This window comes from Elephas maximus, chromosome 12 (genome assembly GCF_024166365.1).
Source record: "Elephas maximus indicus isolate mEleMax1 chromosome 12, mEleMax1 primary haplotype, whole genome shotgun sequence".
Lineage (NCBI taxonomy): Eukaryota > Metazoa > Chordata > Mammalia > Proboscidea > Elephantidae > Elephas > Elephas maximus.
The window spans coordinates 92,574,395-92,588,907 of NC_064830.1; the positions used below are offsets into that span (position 1 = coordinate 92,574,395).

Here is a 14,513-nt window from a genome sequence, read left to right on the forward strand (position 1 = left end):
AATTTTTTTTATTAAGGTTCCCTTTATTCTCCCCCTTGAGCCTTAATTTCCCTTCATGTTTCTCTCTCTTCCTTATATCTCTTTTAATATGAGCCTCACCTTTTCTCTTTTATCATTCCCCTCATTTCCTCACACTTCTCTTACTTGAAGAGAATGTTGCACCTAGCAGGTTCTCAGTGGATACTAATTTTGAGCTTTATCTTTGTCTTCCTGCCTCCCTGATCATTCCTCTCCCCCTACATCTAGTTCCCACCCTGCTCAGTCTCAATTGCCCACGTTCCTTCCATTAGTTCTCCTTGCTTCCTCACAAATGCCAATGGTCGTCCCATACATTTCTCACGCCTTTTCCCGCCTTTTTCCCCCAAGGTTCTATAGCGCGAGGACTCATTGTCTTCCTCCCACATCCTCTAACCAACCTACAAGACAGCCTTGTTACCATGACGACAGAGCTACTCAAAGCTGAAGTCAAGGACCTGGTTGCCATGGCTCCCGCTTGTCCGCCTCCAGCCCCTCCCGCGCGCCCCGTAGCGTTGGCGCCTGCGCAGTAGGCAACGCGCCGGGCCTCCGAACTTGGGCGGGACAAGGCGGGGCTTCAGCCGAGAGGGAGGGAAGAAGAAGAAAGGATAAGACGGGAATAGAGCTGGCGCCTACGGTGGCCGAAGAGGGACGCGCCGAGCCGGAGGCTGCAGGATGGTAGGCTGTGCGAAAAGGGAGGGGAGGGGGGAACTGAGGGGCGTGGGCTGCACCTGAGGGGGTCCTTGGGGGCCGCCCTCTGTGCGAGTCGTTCTTTCTTCACTGTCGTCCTCAGAGACCCTCCTGTATCTGGGCGGGTGGGCGAGGCGGCCTCCGAAGGAATTCCTGGGAATGGCATTCGAGAGGAGTGGGGAGGAGGCGCATTTGCTGGGCGAGAGGGGGCTGATGTGGGGACGGCGGCACCGGCGAGACCGGACTGAGCCAGGAGTGGCCGGGTCTCGGTCCGAGGGGTGCCGACCCCTGCCGCCGGGAAGTCGCCCGATGTACAGGGGCGCGGGGGTCTGCTCGTGGAGGGAGGGAGGAAGGGACTGGGGGCCGCCGGTCGTCAAGACCCTCTGTTCTCGAGCAGCCCAGAGAGGAGCGGCGGCCGGTGGGGGAGAGCGGGTGTGGGAGGGAGAGTTTCCGGGTCCGAGGAGGGGACGTCCTGCCTCGCTGTATCGCCATGCTCGCCTGGGGGCAGCGGTGAGGCGGGGAAGCGAAGGGGGCTGGAGCTTTGGCTCTCAGGGACCCAGGCTCTGAGCTCCTGGGCGCCGCTGCTTTTCGCTCTCCGCCCCCCTTCCCATTCTTTTTCCGGAACCCAGGCCTTCCGTCTTCCTGCTCGCCCCACCGCCCCCATCATAGACGCGCCCCGCTCCCTGGCGCCCCTCTCTTCTCCTCCTGCCACAGTAACAGTACTTCCTCTTCCCTACCCCCGAAAAGCCTAGTTCTCGCCTGGCCTTGAATTCAGATTTCTAGCCCACTGTGCCATACGCTAAGGAGCCCTGGTCGCTCAGTGGTTAAGTGTTCCGCTGCTAACCGAAAGGTCGGCGGTTCGAACCCACCAGCTGCTCCGTGGGAGAAAAATGTGGCAGTCTGCTTCGGTGAAGATTTACAGCCTTGGAAACCCTACGGGGCAGTTCTACTCTGTCCTATCAGGGTCGCTCTGAGTCGGAATCAACTCAACGGCAGTGGGTTTCGTTTGGTTTGGTGCCATACACCCAGGGATTCCAGACCTGGTATTGTCCACAGAGAGGAGAGCTGCTGGGAGGAGGAGATGAATCTGGAGCTAGGAAGCTGGAGGTGCACTGGTAGTGAGGGCTCTGCTCTCCTCTGCAGTCCACCCAGCTTGCTCTGTGCGCCACAAACATTCCCAGGTAGCTGTGTCCTCACTCAGGGACCCAAAGAGAGGTTAGTCATCCGGGGTCTGAGAAGTGGGCGCTTAGCAGAAGACAGCCCTAAAAGGCAGAGATGCTAAGAAATCAGAGGCCAAATATCTGGATGACTGCAGAGAGAAGAGGGTGGAATTTGGGATCCCAATACTATGTGCCAGGAGAAGGATAGGACTGGCACCAGAGGGCAGGGTGTTTGGGACATCAGAGAGGACTCATGGTTAGGATGGGGTGGAGAGTAGAGGTAGCTTGTTGAGGGGCAAAATATCCAATTTCATGGTGGTGATGGACAGAAAGAACTTGGAAGAGACCAACCATCTCTTTAGCATCTCTTTAGGGGCTTCTTGTCATGATGCTGGGCATTTTACTTATCTTTAGGAAACAGGAGGTCAGGAGATAATAATTATAGTACTTAACACATTACAATGCTTACCATGTGCCATGCACTGTCGCTAATACCAACTCATTTAATCCTTCCTAAAAATTTTGTAAGGTGGGCACTTTATGATCTCCATCTTACAGATAAGGAAATAGAGGCCCAGAGTCATAAAGGAATTTACCCAACACCATACCCAACTCGTAGGGTCTGGACTTGAGCCCAAATGACAGGCTGAGAAGCTCTGACTTCCCCCAGAAGGACAGGTACCACGTGGTGTGAATACCCAGCATTGACAGCAAAGGGCTGGAATTTTTAAGAAAGCAGGAGCTGGAGTGGAGAAGAGTTAGACGGGATGAGTTTGGGACTGTGTGTTTGTGGAGGGAAGAAGCTCAGAGGAGCAAACCTCTGACCCTCAGCTCTGCTCCCCCTACCCCCCCCCCCCAGATGCGATTTATGCTGCTGTTCAGCCGGCAGGGGAAGCTGCGGCTGCAAAAATGGTACCTGGCCACATCCGACAAGGAGCGAAAGAAGATGGTTCGGGAGCTTATGCAGGTTGTGCTGGCTCGAAAGCCCAAGATGTGCAGCTTCCTGGAGTGGAGGGACCTCAAAGTCGTCTATAAGAGGTGACACATCACCTACTGTCAAAACTGCCTGGATCCTGTTCGATTAGAGTTTGGCAATGGGTTAAAGAGAGGGGATACTGGTAAACAAAGGGCCCCTTATGTCAGGGAGAACTGGGAGCTAAGAACATATCTGGACGTCACTGATTAACCCCAGCTTTCCTTCCTGCCAAACTCCTCTTGAAGAAACTCTTGTTCTCCACTTGATTTTGGTCAAGCACATACCTCTGTCCCTAGAGGCTCCATTTGGTCCACTGTGTGTATCCCTTGTAGTCTCAACAGTCATAGATCCTGCCCCACTTTCCCAACACACGCAGACACATGTACCTTATCCAGTTCCTTCTTTAAGCAGGTGAATTAGTTGGCTAATTTTTTGCTGAGTCAAACAACAGGTCAGAGGGCAAGAAAGAAAAAGTGTGTGTCTTTGCGTATGTGTGTGAGAGAGCACCAGGAGGCAGAGTGAGTTACCCTGTCTGTGTCTAGTGGAGGCACAGACTGGGCTGGGAATGAGGAGAAACAGGGGGTTTAAGCTCAGAGTGCCTGGGTCCTGAACCCAAAAAAGGGTCCTGAAGCAGCCTTCAATTCAGCAGCTATGGCTCATGTACCCCTCTCTCCAGATATGCCAGCCTCTACTTCTGCTGCGCCATCGAGGGCCAGGACAACGAGCTCATCACGCTGGAGCTGATCCACCGATACGTGGAACTCCTGGACAAATACTTTGGCAGCGTAAGTCACTCCACTCATCTGTTTCCTTACCCAACAATCTCCCCTTGCTACCAAATGCCAGGGCCCTTCTAGCTTCTGCCCTGGAAGACTTGGGAGAGGTGAAGTTGGAGCAGTGAGCACAATAATTAATCTCCCTTTTTAAGCCTTAAGCCTATTAGCCATGTACCTTAATCAGTCGCAGGGAAGGGGTGGGGGGAAGGTTTGGACCAGAATCTGTCACTTAATCTCCACATACAGCTCAGCTCAGACTACTCACACAAGGCCAGAGGCTATGTTCAACTTTTTATCAGTGGTTTCTGACCTTGACTACATGTTGGAATCTTCTGGAGAGCTTTTTGAAAATATTGATGCCCAGGTCCCACCCCAAGATTCTGAATTAACAGATCTAGGGCGTAAAGGCTTTCCTTGGAAACTCTATGGGGCAGTTCTACTCTGTCCCATAGGGTCGCTATGAGTCGGAATCAACTCGATGGCACTGGTTTTTTGTTTTAGGGTGTAACTTAGGCATCAACAGACGGCTCAAATCATAGATGGGGAATAGTAATAACTCCATAATTTGTACTCCACTTAACAATTTATGAAGTGCTTTTATGTCGTTCTCTTGTTTGCTCTTTCCTCTGTCTTATGAGTAGATGTTGTTATCTCTATTTTTGCATGAGAAAACTGAGATTCAGAGACATTAAGTGACATATACCGCTAGCTGGATAATGGCACAGCCCTGCCTGGAACTCAAGTCTTCCACCCAATTGTCCAGAATCTCCTCTTCTTCTGGTGGGAACAATATTGCAGTTTTGGCTGGGAAAGGCAATAGGAACCACAGATGAGGGTAGACTAGGGCAACTGGTATTTCATGATCATGGAGAAAGAGGCAAGCGAAGGAGAAGAAAAAGCAGCACCAACTACTAAGGACTGGGGTTGGGAGGACTAGGACCTGGGGCAAGAACCCAAGAGTGGTCATAAGAAAAGAAGTGGAGGGCTGGGGTAGAGGTAGGGGTGGGAACACATCTTGTCACTCAACCTTGTCTTCCCCCTCCTCCTCAGGTGTGCGAGCTGGACATCATCTTCAACTTTGAGAAGGCCTACTTTATCTTGGATGAGTTTTTGATGGGAGGAGATGTCCAAGACACCTCCAAGAAGAGTGTACTGAAGGCTATCGAGCAGGCAGACCTGCTGCAGGAGGTAGGGACCAGGGACAGTGAGGAGGAGGAAGAGCACCGACACTCTGCCTACTGGTGATGGCTGCCCCCTTCCCGCTGCCACTACCAGGGTGGCCTTCGTCCTTGTGGCACCTTCCCCCTTCCCTCTACTTAAGCCCTGACCATAGGGGTTGGGAAGCAGGGTTGGTAGACAACCCACCTGTGCCATTTCTCCTCTCAGTCCAGGTTCTGTCATTCTCCCAAGACCCGGGTGCCTTGTCCCAGGCAAATCTTTTTTGTTCCATACTTCTTTTGGTCTCAAGAGTTGCTCAGAAAATTGGAGAAGGGAACACATACGTGGTAGATAGCTCTTTTATTCCCTGGTTTCTTCCCCAATTTTTTTTTTTTTACCACACACATATTCAACAGCTTCTGCTTCTTAGGAGCAAAAGGCTGTGGGGATTTGGGGGCTGGAGTAGAGGCTGCCCGCTCTGCTGGTTCTCTCTGCTCTCTGCCCCCCACTCGCCCACACCCCATTACTGCCTGCCCCCTCTCTGCTTGCCACGGCTGAGACTTGGTGCAGGGAGATGAGTCACCGGAATCTGCAGTGACAAGCAAGTCAGCCTGAGCTGGCTATGAGGAGGGGGAGAGCTGGGGTGGGGGAGGGGGGCCGCCTCTCTGCAGGAGGAAAGGCAGAGCTGAACTTGCCACCTCACTGGTCCAGCTTCCCCATTTCTGTCTCTGTCTCTCTCCCCTTTCTCTCTCTCACACACGCACACGTACACACATGCCCTGGCATACATGCCCACCCCTGTTATTAGTGCTCTTCTCAAACCCTAATGACTCATCCCTCTACAGCCTGGTTCACCTTCCCTCGGGGACCTGAAGCCAACCTCTTACCCTACCCCCACACTCTGAAAAGGGGGGACCCAACCATGTGCCACCTTCCATTTCCCAGAAAGCAGTCCCAGCTTCGCCCCCCTGTTGCCCTCCCTCAGGTACTCAGGCTGAGCCCCTGCTCACCAAGCTCCTGGCTTTGGGTTCTTTGGGTGGTGGTGGTCTGACTCCTGGCCCCTGCCCTGCCATTGTTGGCTCTGGGGGTGGTCCTGGGAGGCCAACAAGCTCCCCTCAAGGGCTCCCAGCTGATCCAGACTTGGTTCACAGGCTCACATTGGCTTTTCTTTTCCCTGCCCTGTGTCTCCTCTGCTTCCTAACTCTGACTCCTTCCTCATGATTGCCGTTGTCTTGGCTACCCCCTCTCTCTTCCTCCCTGTCTGCCTCTCCTGGTGTCTCTGCGTCACCGTGTCTGTCTCTGCCTTAGGAGGACGAGTCACCGCGCAGTGTGCTAGAGGAGATGGGTCTGGCGTAGCCCCGGTGTGTGACTCGACGTGGGGCTGGTGGAGAGGCAGGGCGAGAGCGGCTGCTTCTCATCGTCTCTCCAGGCCCTTTTCTTGGTGGGACCCAGCCGCCCCTCTGCTGCCTCGCCTTCTTCTGGAGTGAGCTGCAGGCTCCGGACCCTCAAACATTCCCTCCTTCTGCCCCCTACCTCCTGTTTTCCCTTTTCCCACCCAAGGCTGAAGGAGCTAGGAGGTAGGAAAATGTGATCGAGATGGGGGTGCTCTTTGGATTTTATTTCCTGCCTTTGAAGAACTTCTCCAGACTTCCTCTCCTCCCTTGTAACTGTAAATATATAAATACGTCAGGTTAAAGGGAAATGGTTTGCAGGGTTCTTTTCTTTCCCCTGCCCCCGTACCCTACCTCTACCCTTTTCCCCCAGCCAGCCAGCCAGCAAGCTTCTCTGCCTGGGTCTGAGGCTGCTGAGTAGGGAGAGGGAAGCCCTTGCCCTCATCTGCCTCATCTCTGTGTGGCTGTAGTGGGACCGGGTCCAGGGCCAGTGGAGGAACAACAGAGTTAATTTTTTTCTAACCTTGCCACCTTGAGAGAAGGAAGAGTTGGAGGAAGGGAGAACTTTGTGGGAGACTGGGCCCTGTCCCTCCTCCCACCATGTTCTGGGTGAGGCAGGAGCTAAGGGGGTAGGCTGGGGGAAGTGTCTGACCTTATTTCTTCTGAAATAAAAGGAAAAACATTTCTGGACTTTGCCTTCCTTGGACTCTGTGGAGGAAGGCAGGACTGCTGGGATCAGCCAGGACCCAACATTGCCTATTCACCTCTTTCCCCAAAAGGATTGCCAAATTTAGTTAAAGAAAAAAAAAAAAAAAAGACACCCAGTTAAATTTGAATTTCAGATGAACGATGAATACTTTTCTTAGTTTAAGTGTGTCCCTTGCAATATTTGGAACACACTTATATTAAAACCTTATTAGTTGTTTATCTGAAATTCATACTTAACCAGGTGTCATGTATTTTATCTGGTAACCCTTCCCCAAACAGATTTGTGTGCTCAATGCTTCTCCAGCCACCCTGCCTCCAGCTCCCTGAACTACCTTCACTGGGAAGGAGCAATTCCTCAGGAAGTGGCTTCATGCCTTGGGTGTTTCGTTATGGAGGATTTCATTTACCCAGGTTTAGATGTGGGAGAGGAATCAGTAGTTCAAGGATATAGCTCACCCCCAAGGTTGGGAAAGTGTTGAGAAGGGGCTAAAACCAGGATGTTTGACTGCCAACCCCTCCTCTCCATATTTCTTGTGAAATACATACCAAAAAACCAAACCTCTTGGGGTTGAGTCAATTCTGACTCATAGTGACCCTACAGGACAGAATAGAATTGTCCCACAGAGTTTCCAAGGAGCACCTGGTGGATTTGAACTGCCGACCTTTTGGTTAGCAGCCATAACTCTTAACCGCTAGGCCATGAGGGTTTCCCTGTCAAGAATATAGTACCAAGGAATTTAGGGATTAGTGAAAGGAGAGGGGAGGTGAGGTGGACCAGAGGCAGTGGGGAAGTTACCCCAACATGCTCAAGTGGTTCAAGAGTCACAGAATGAAGAGCCAACCTGGTGGCTCTGCATGTCTTTGCCAAGCCCTGGGGAAAGGTGTCTTTTTAACGCTCTCCCTCCTTCAGCTGGAAGTGGAATTTAGGGTTTCTGGATGTGTGTGAGCTGTATAAAAAAAAAAAAAAATCAAACCTAGTGCTGTCGAGTCAATTCCGACTCAGCAACCCTATAGGACAGGGTAGAACTGCCCCATAGAGAGTTTCCAAGGAACGCCTGGCGGATTCGAACTGCTGACCCTTTGGTTAGCAGCCGTAGCACTTAACCACTATGCCATCAGGGTTTCGGTGAGCTGTATGCTCCCCCTAAATACCGGATAAAGTGAATCCACCCCTGAACTCTGATTTGGTTGGGGGTAGGAGGCAGGATACGGGTGTCATGGTTGGCGCTTCCTTCACCGCCCCTTGTGAAGGACCCCGCAGGCCCAAGGGGACGGGTGAATAACCGAGAACAAAGTCCTAATAAAATAGTCACTTTTATTTCTTAGCAAAACTATTTCCTCCGTGAGGGGTATTTACAACAGAGAAGGAAAAGAAGGGGTAAATTCACAGCGATCTGGAGAGGGTGGGGAGGTTCGTGGGAGGCCCAAAGGAAGGAGACAGACACGCTGCTTCACACAACTAACTGAAACTGCTTTTTCCGGTTTCGGACGGGGAAGTCCCTGACGGGACGAGGTGAGGACCGGGGCCCCCTGGGGAGGAGATTCACACAAACCACCTGCCCGCCCGCTTGGGCTGGCCCCAGGTCACCACGAGTGAGTTTGGGAGATCGGGCTTCGGATCCAAGAGGTATGACAGGTCTTGGCACAGCCCTGGGGCGGGGCTCGGCCCGCAGGCCAAGGAGGAAGGGCGAGAGCGGGGCCGGGAGGCGGCCGAGGGGCGGGGCCGGGGCGCATGCAAACATCGAGAAGGGAGAGGAGCGACACGGAGGGGGAACTGCGGCGCGCGGGCCGGGGGCCCGCGGGGCCGGGGCGGGTCACGGGCGCCGGAGCAGCACGTGCTCAATGTAATTCTCCAGCTCCTCCTGCTCCTGCAGCCGGCGCTCCTCCGCCTCCGCCTCCTCTTGAGCGCGCCGAGCCTGGGCCTCCAGGCCGGGATAGTGGCGCGGAGGCGGCAGGGCGTGGTGATAGTGGCGGCGGCGCGAGGCGGCTGGTGGCTGCAGTGTCCGCGGCCGGATGTAGTTGGGAAAAGGGTGATAGGGGCCCGGGGAAAACACCTCGTCCTCCTCCCGATCCCAGGGCGGGAGCACCTCGTTCCAGTCGGGCAGCTCATCTTGAGCGGGCGCGGGGACAGGGGGCGGGGGCTGCGGGGAGCGGACGTGAGTGGGGGCGGGCGCAGCACGGGGGGGCGGCACAGGCTCTGGAGGGGCGTTCTTCTTCCGCTTCCGCTTCTCTTCCACCTCCTCGATGATGCTGACCACGTCGTCGGCTGGCAGGTGTAGTTTAGTGGACAGCTCAATGAGGCTATCAATAGTCTGCGGATCCATCTCTTCGTCGTCGTCGTCCTCCTCCCCGCCCTCCTCTGCCCCTTCAGCCCCCTTCCGCCGGTGGCCCGGCGTCTCCTCCTGGGAGCGCTTGTCCTCGGCTCCGGCTTCACCGTCCTCCTCCTCTGCGAACAGTAGCGCGTTCTGCCGCGCCCTCTCTGCCTCCTCCGCCTCTGCCTCCGCCTCCGCCGCCTCCTCATCCTCTTCCTCCTCCCTCTCCTCCCCACCGTGCCTTTCCTGCTCCGCTTCCTCCTCCTCCCTCTGGCTCTGTTGCTCCTCCTCCTCCTCCTGCAGCCCCCGACCCCCAAGGCCGCGCTGCCTGGCCCCGCCCTGCAGCAAATACTGGAGCAGTAAGTCGGAGGCGAGGTCTGCCAGCCGCTCCTCCTGCGCCGCGGCCTGCCGCGTGGCCTCCGCCTGCCGCCGCCCGGCCACTACCTGCGCCAGCCCTTGCTGTAAAAGGCGCTCTCCCGCCTCAGAGCCGCCCAGAAGCGAGCTCTCTGGCCGGCGCGCCTTGGGAAAGGGGGCTCCCAGGCCTTGGTACGCCTTAGACAGGGGTGCCAATGCCTCGTCCGGGTGTGTTTTGGGAGAAGGCACCCCTTCTCCGAACTGGTGGCTTTCGGACGGGGACCCACTGTCGGGCACCCGCGCCTGAAATTGCGGGGGGGCCGGGGGCGGCAGGGGCGCGCGCTCAGGGACGCGCGCCTGGAACTCTCCCCAGGAAGCGCGCCACACGCGCTCCGGCCCGGGGCTCTCCAGGTTGACTCGGGTCAGCGTGTGCGTGCGGGTTTCCGTCTCTGCTGCCGCCGTCTCTTGCTGGCGCTTGGTGTTGCTCGGACTGAAATCTCGCAGTTCCTGGAGTAGGGACGCTAGCGCCTCGAGCTCCTCGGAAGGGTAGCCCACCTCGGGACGACTCTCCTCCTGAGGCTGGGGGCGAGGCGGGACCGGGGGCGCTTGGGTCTCTGGAGCCGGGAGGCTGTGGGTCTGGCTGCGCACGGTTTCAGTCACCAGAGCTTCTGCTGCTTCTTCCCCTGGCCCCTGCTGGGAGCCGCCCGGCGCCGGGGGCGAGGCCGGACGGTCGAGTGCCTGCAGCAGCACCGCGGCCAGCGCCCGGGGATCCACGCCCTGGAAAAGCTCTCCCTGGTCCTGCGTCTCGGAATTCCGAGCAGCTCGAACCTCTGGGATGCTGCCATCCTTTAACCCGGGCACTGCGTCCCCAGCTACCGACTCTTTATGGTCAGAGCTGAAAGGAGGTGACTGTGCCTCAGGGCGCCCCGGGGGCGCTGCCCCCAGTCCCTGAATCAATAGAAGGAAGCAGAAGAGGGCGGAAGCCAGCAACTGGGGAGATTTCATGACCAAGCGGCTGCCGAACACTGTAAAAAGGGATAAGGCCAAAGAAAGAGGGGATTTCTGTAAGAATTCCCTGCTTTCTAATTCTACATTCCCTTCCCCCATCTTTAATCGGGAAATCCAGGGCTTCCCTCCTGGCCCCAACCTTACCCAGAAGAGGAACGTTCAGAAGCAAAGGAGGAAGAGTTTGTGCAGACCTCCAGAGTCGTGTAAATGGGAAAGGAACGCCCGTATCCCTCGCTCTCTGAATTCTTCCTCGCCCCCTTCCCTGAACCATCTCACTGCCAGCGCCCACGTACTTAGCAGCAAGGGGAAAAAAAATCTCTGCTCTCGCCCCACAGGACTCCCCGGATGGTGCGTGGGCGACTTCAGCAGGAGAAAAACGGCAACTCCCCATCTACCAGGAGTCCTTACCAGGGGCTCCCCGCTGTGTTTCAATACCCCCATCCAGGAGGAGAGAGAACCCTCCCTCATGCCCACGGTTGCCGAGGTTTTGACAGACGGACAGCGGAGTATTTACCAGCTGGTGTCACGACGCTGGAGATGGAGAGGAGGCTCGGGGTGGGGTAGGGACAGGGGAAGATCGGGACGTGCCCGCCTTGGCTCCGGACGGTGGGTGGATGGAGTAGGAGCAACGGTCGAAGTCTGACGTCCAGTGGGCTGGGCTCAGCTGGGTCCGTGCGGCTCCGAGCGGCTCGCTAGCTCCGGCTTCAGCACGCTGGACAGCGCCCGTGCCGAAGCTGCCTTATAAAGGGGAGCGCGCGGAGTCACGTGGGCGCGCCCCGCCCCACTGACGTCAATGTTCATTCATGGGGTAGCGGGCGGGCGCCGTGAGGCGGGAGGGCCCCCAGCGATTGGAGAGTGCGCTCCTTTTTAGGCCGGCGCCTGCGCGTTGGGGCCCCCGGCTTGAGGGGCGTGCGCTAGCCAAGCGCCGGGGAAATGAATGAATGAATGAATGAATGAATGAAATGCCGAGGCGGGCGGGGCAGGGGGCTATGAATGAATGAAGGAAGGACGAGGAGAAAAGGATGAATGAATGAATGGGAGAATGAATGGAAGGGTGGATGCAGAGGCCCTGGAAGGCGGGAAGGGTGGGTTACAGAGCAACTTGCAGCTTCCAGAGCCAGCACCGCTGAGCAGAATAGGAACCCGGCACTGCCAGCGACTGACAGGGCATCAGTCGGAGATCTTCACTGGGGAGGGGGAAGATAAAGGCTCGAAAGCCCGGAAGGGGACCCAGCTGCCTAACTCCTAACCGCGTGGTCCTTGGGGAACACGCCCAAGGACGGCGTAAACCCGAGAAGGGATGGATCTGCGCGCCTGCGGGTGCTGTCCTCGGATCTGCGGTGCGGGGTGCCGGGGCGGATGGGTGGATCTTGCGGTTTTGGTAATCCCCATCGGAAAGGGTCTGAGTCGGGGGAGGGGGGGAAGACTGAGGATTTGTGTGCCTTTGAGTCGTGTCTATTCACTGCAGGTGCGTGTCTGAAGAAAAAGGTGTCTGTCCCTCTGTCCGGCTGACTGCCGCGTCTGTTGGCGCCCCCGCTGTGCCCCTTTTTCAGCCCACCTCTCCCCACCCTCCTCCTGCTTCCTTCCCTCCCGCCGCTTCCCCCCCCCGAAGGACGTTTGGAGGGCGAGAACAGATCAGGTGGGGAGGGGGTTGCGCAGGTGGGGGGAGTGACTCAACTCCAGCTCTCCCCACTGCTTAAAGGGAAGGTTTGAACACGGGGGGTGGGGGCTGCAACGTCAGAGATCGCCCTTCTCTGCCACCAGACCCTTCGTCCGTATCTCCTGCCAGAGGGGTTGGGGCTGGGGGCTTGGACAGCTAGAGGTTCCGGGGGTGGGGGGCGGGGGGCGATGACGCACAGATTGCGCAAAGAGAATCCATCAGCGAGCCAGGTCCGGTGAAGGGAGACCAGCCGTGGGCGGGGGTGGGGGGGACGGAAATGGGGAGGGGGCAGAGGAGGGGAGAGGTAAGCAAGGAGAGCAGCCACTGCAGGAGTGAAGGGGAGGGAAGGAGGCTGGAGGGGGCTGCGGTGAAAACAGAGAGCGGTGCGGGGGCGTGGGCAGGGAGGGGGGGAGTGACAATGACACACACCAGGCACACAAGAATTGCGGACACAAGGGTGCTTGTGGGCACACACAGGGCACCAACGCCCTGAGACTCAGGAAACCAAGCCCAAGGCTGTCAGGGGCTCAGGGACACTTTAGACTCGGTCCCCCCCACCATCTCTTCCTGTCTATCTCATCCACTTCTCTCTCTCTCACGTGCTTTCCCTCTAAGCCAGCAGTGGCTTCTCGCTTCCATCAGTGGCTGGACTTTCCCAGAAGAAAGCCCATCAGCTCTGCGGGGAAAGAGGTGGGGAGGAGAGGAGAGAGAGGAATGAGAAGGATGAGGGCAGGGGAGGAGGAAGCAATCTGAAACAGGTAGAGGGAACAGGCTAAAGGAGGGGAAAAATATCTGAGAACCAAGATGACTGTGGTGAAGCCAAAGAAAGGAGAGAGAGGAGGGGGCAGGAGACCCTGCGGCAGTGCCTCACACCCCCACACATGACTCTGCAGGCCCCCCCTTTCTCCCTCCCAGCTCTCCTTTCTCCCCCCTCCCCATCTCCCCTTCACCTTCCCAGCCTGGTGACTGAGAGCCTGGTGGAATGGGGAGGGGGTCACGTTACCTTCCTGAGGAGGATGAATCAGAGAGATGGCTCAGACATCTGGAGAGGGGGAGGGGAAGCCATCCAAGAGAGAAGGAAGCAGGGAGGGAGTCAGGAGGGCAGACTGAGAGGCTGATGGAGCTAAGAGACAGAGACCAAATGAGAGATGAGGAGAGACAGGTACCTAAGGAAACCATGTACGCCAGTGCGTTTGTGTGGGTGCACACGCACCTGAGTGTGCATATACATGCATGTGCATGTGTTTTGTGTATACAGAGATTAAAAGATGCAGGGGAAAGAGAAAGGGAATGGGGGGGCAATTGTGTATTTAATTAGATCAAGAGTGGATGGGGCTGGTGGTATTTCCAAATGAAATATGTGATCATTTTCTCCAATTTGTGTGACTCTGTTTTTGCCTGTTTCTAGGTGTCTGGGTGTAAGTGTGTTTGTGTTCTTGTCCCTTCTGAGTGCCTGTATACTCGTGTAGCTAGGAGTTTTTGAGTACACTCAGTTCTTAGCATCTGCTAGTGTGTCTGAAAAGTGTGCTTGGGTTGGTGCATCCTTAATGTGTGTGAGTATGGATGTGTGTATATGTCTGTGTTCCTCCCTTGATGTGTGTCTTTGAGCATTTCTCTGGGTCCTTCCATGCCTGCCAGTATAAATTGGTGGTTATTTGTACGTCCATGTGCCTTTGATCTTTCCTGCTCCCATTTGCCTCTATTTCTAGATCTTTGTGCCATACAGCCTCAGTATTCAAGCCTCTCAGAACCTCCAAGTTCTGGGTCCTCCCTTGTTTCCAGAGAGTTCCCCCATTCCTCTATTCTTCCCCAACCCACCCTGTTCCTCCGTCCACCCAACTCTGAAGGCCCAGGGGAACTTCCCAGAAATAGACATCCTAAGAACCTCAGCTATCATGAGGTGGAGGGAGGAATAGGGGAGCCAGGTGGAAGCCTGAGGCAACAAAGGCAATAGGCTTGGTGATTCCACAATCTAGATCTTGTTGCTTCTTGCCTGCAAGGTCTCTGGATCTCTGCACCTGCTTCTGTCTCTCCATCCATTTCCTACCTGTATCAGCTCATTCACCCACCCCCATCTCCCTGGGATGTACTGTGCCCTTCATACCCTGGTTCCTCTAGGGGCTTCTGGAAAAGAGCTGAACTGAGGGCACATTCCTAGGATTGGAGAGATGAGGAAGATGGCAGGAAGGAAAGAGAAAGAGAGAGAGATCTGGAAAAAACAGCTGAGATGGGGCCTGGAGGGGATGCCTGGTGTTTGCTCCGAGTTGTTTGCATGAATCCATCTCTCTTCATCTTTGTTTCTGAA

General features: G+C 55.9%; 2 protein-coding genes across 2 annotated transcripts; one reads left to right on the forward strand and one right to left on the reverse strand.

Moving 5' to 3' along the window:
* Nucleotides 1-605: 605 nt before the first annotated feature.
* On the forward strand, nt 606-6,856 carry AP1S1 (adaptor related protein complex 1 subunit sigma 1). The gene is made up of 5 exons (XM_049904255.1): nt 606-693; nt 2,725-2,903; nt 3,518-3,626; nt 4,668-4,805; nt 6,084-6,856. Exons 1-5 carry the CDS (start codon nt 691-693, stop codon nt 6,129-6,131), a joined length of 477 nt encoding a protein of 158 aa, XP_049760212.1. The 5' UTR covers nt 606-690; the 3' UTR covers nt 6,132-6,856.
* Nucleotides 6,857-8,494: 1,638 nt separating this feature from the next.
* On the reverse strand, nt 8,495-11,268 carry VGF (VGF nerve growth factor inducible). The gene is made up of 2 exons (XM_049904253.1): nt 11,063-11,268; nt 8,495-10,565 (listed from the first exon to the last, which is right to left on the reverse strand). Exon 2 carries the CDS (start codon nt 10,543-10,545, stop codon nt 8,689-8,691), a length of 1,857 nt encoding a protein of 618 aa, XP_049760210.1. The 5' UTR covers nt 10,546-10,565; nt 11,063-11,268; the 3' UTR covers nt 8,495-8,688.
* Between the last annotated feature and the right edge of the window lie 3,245 nt (nt 11,269-14,513).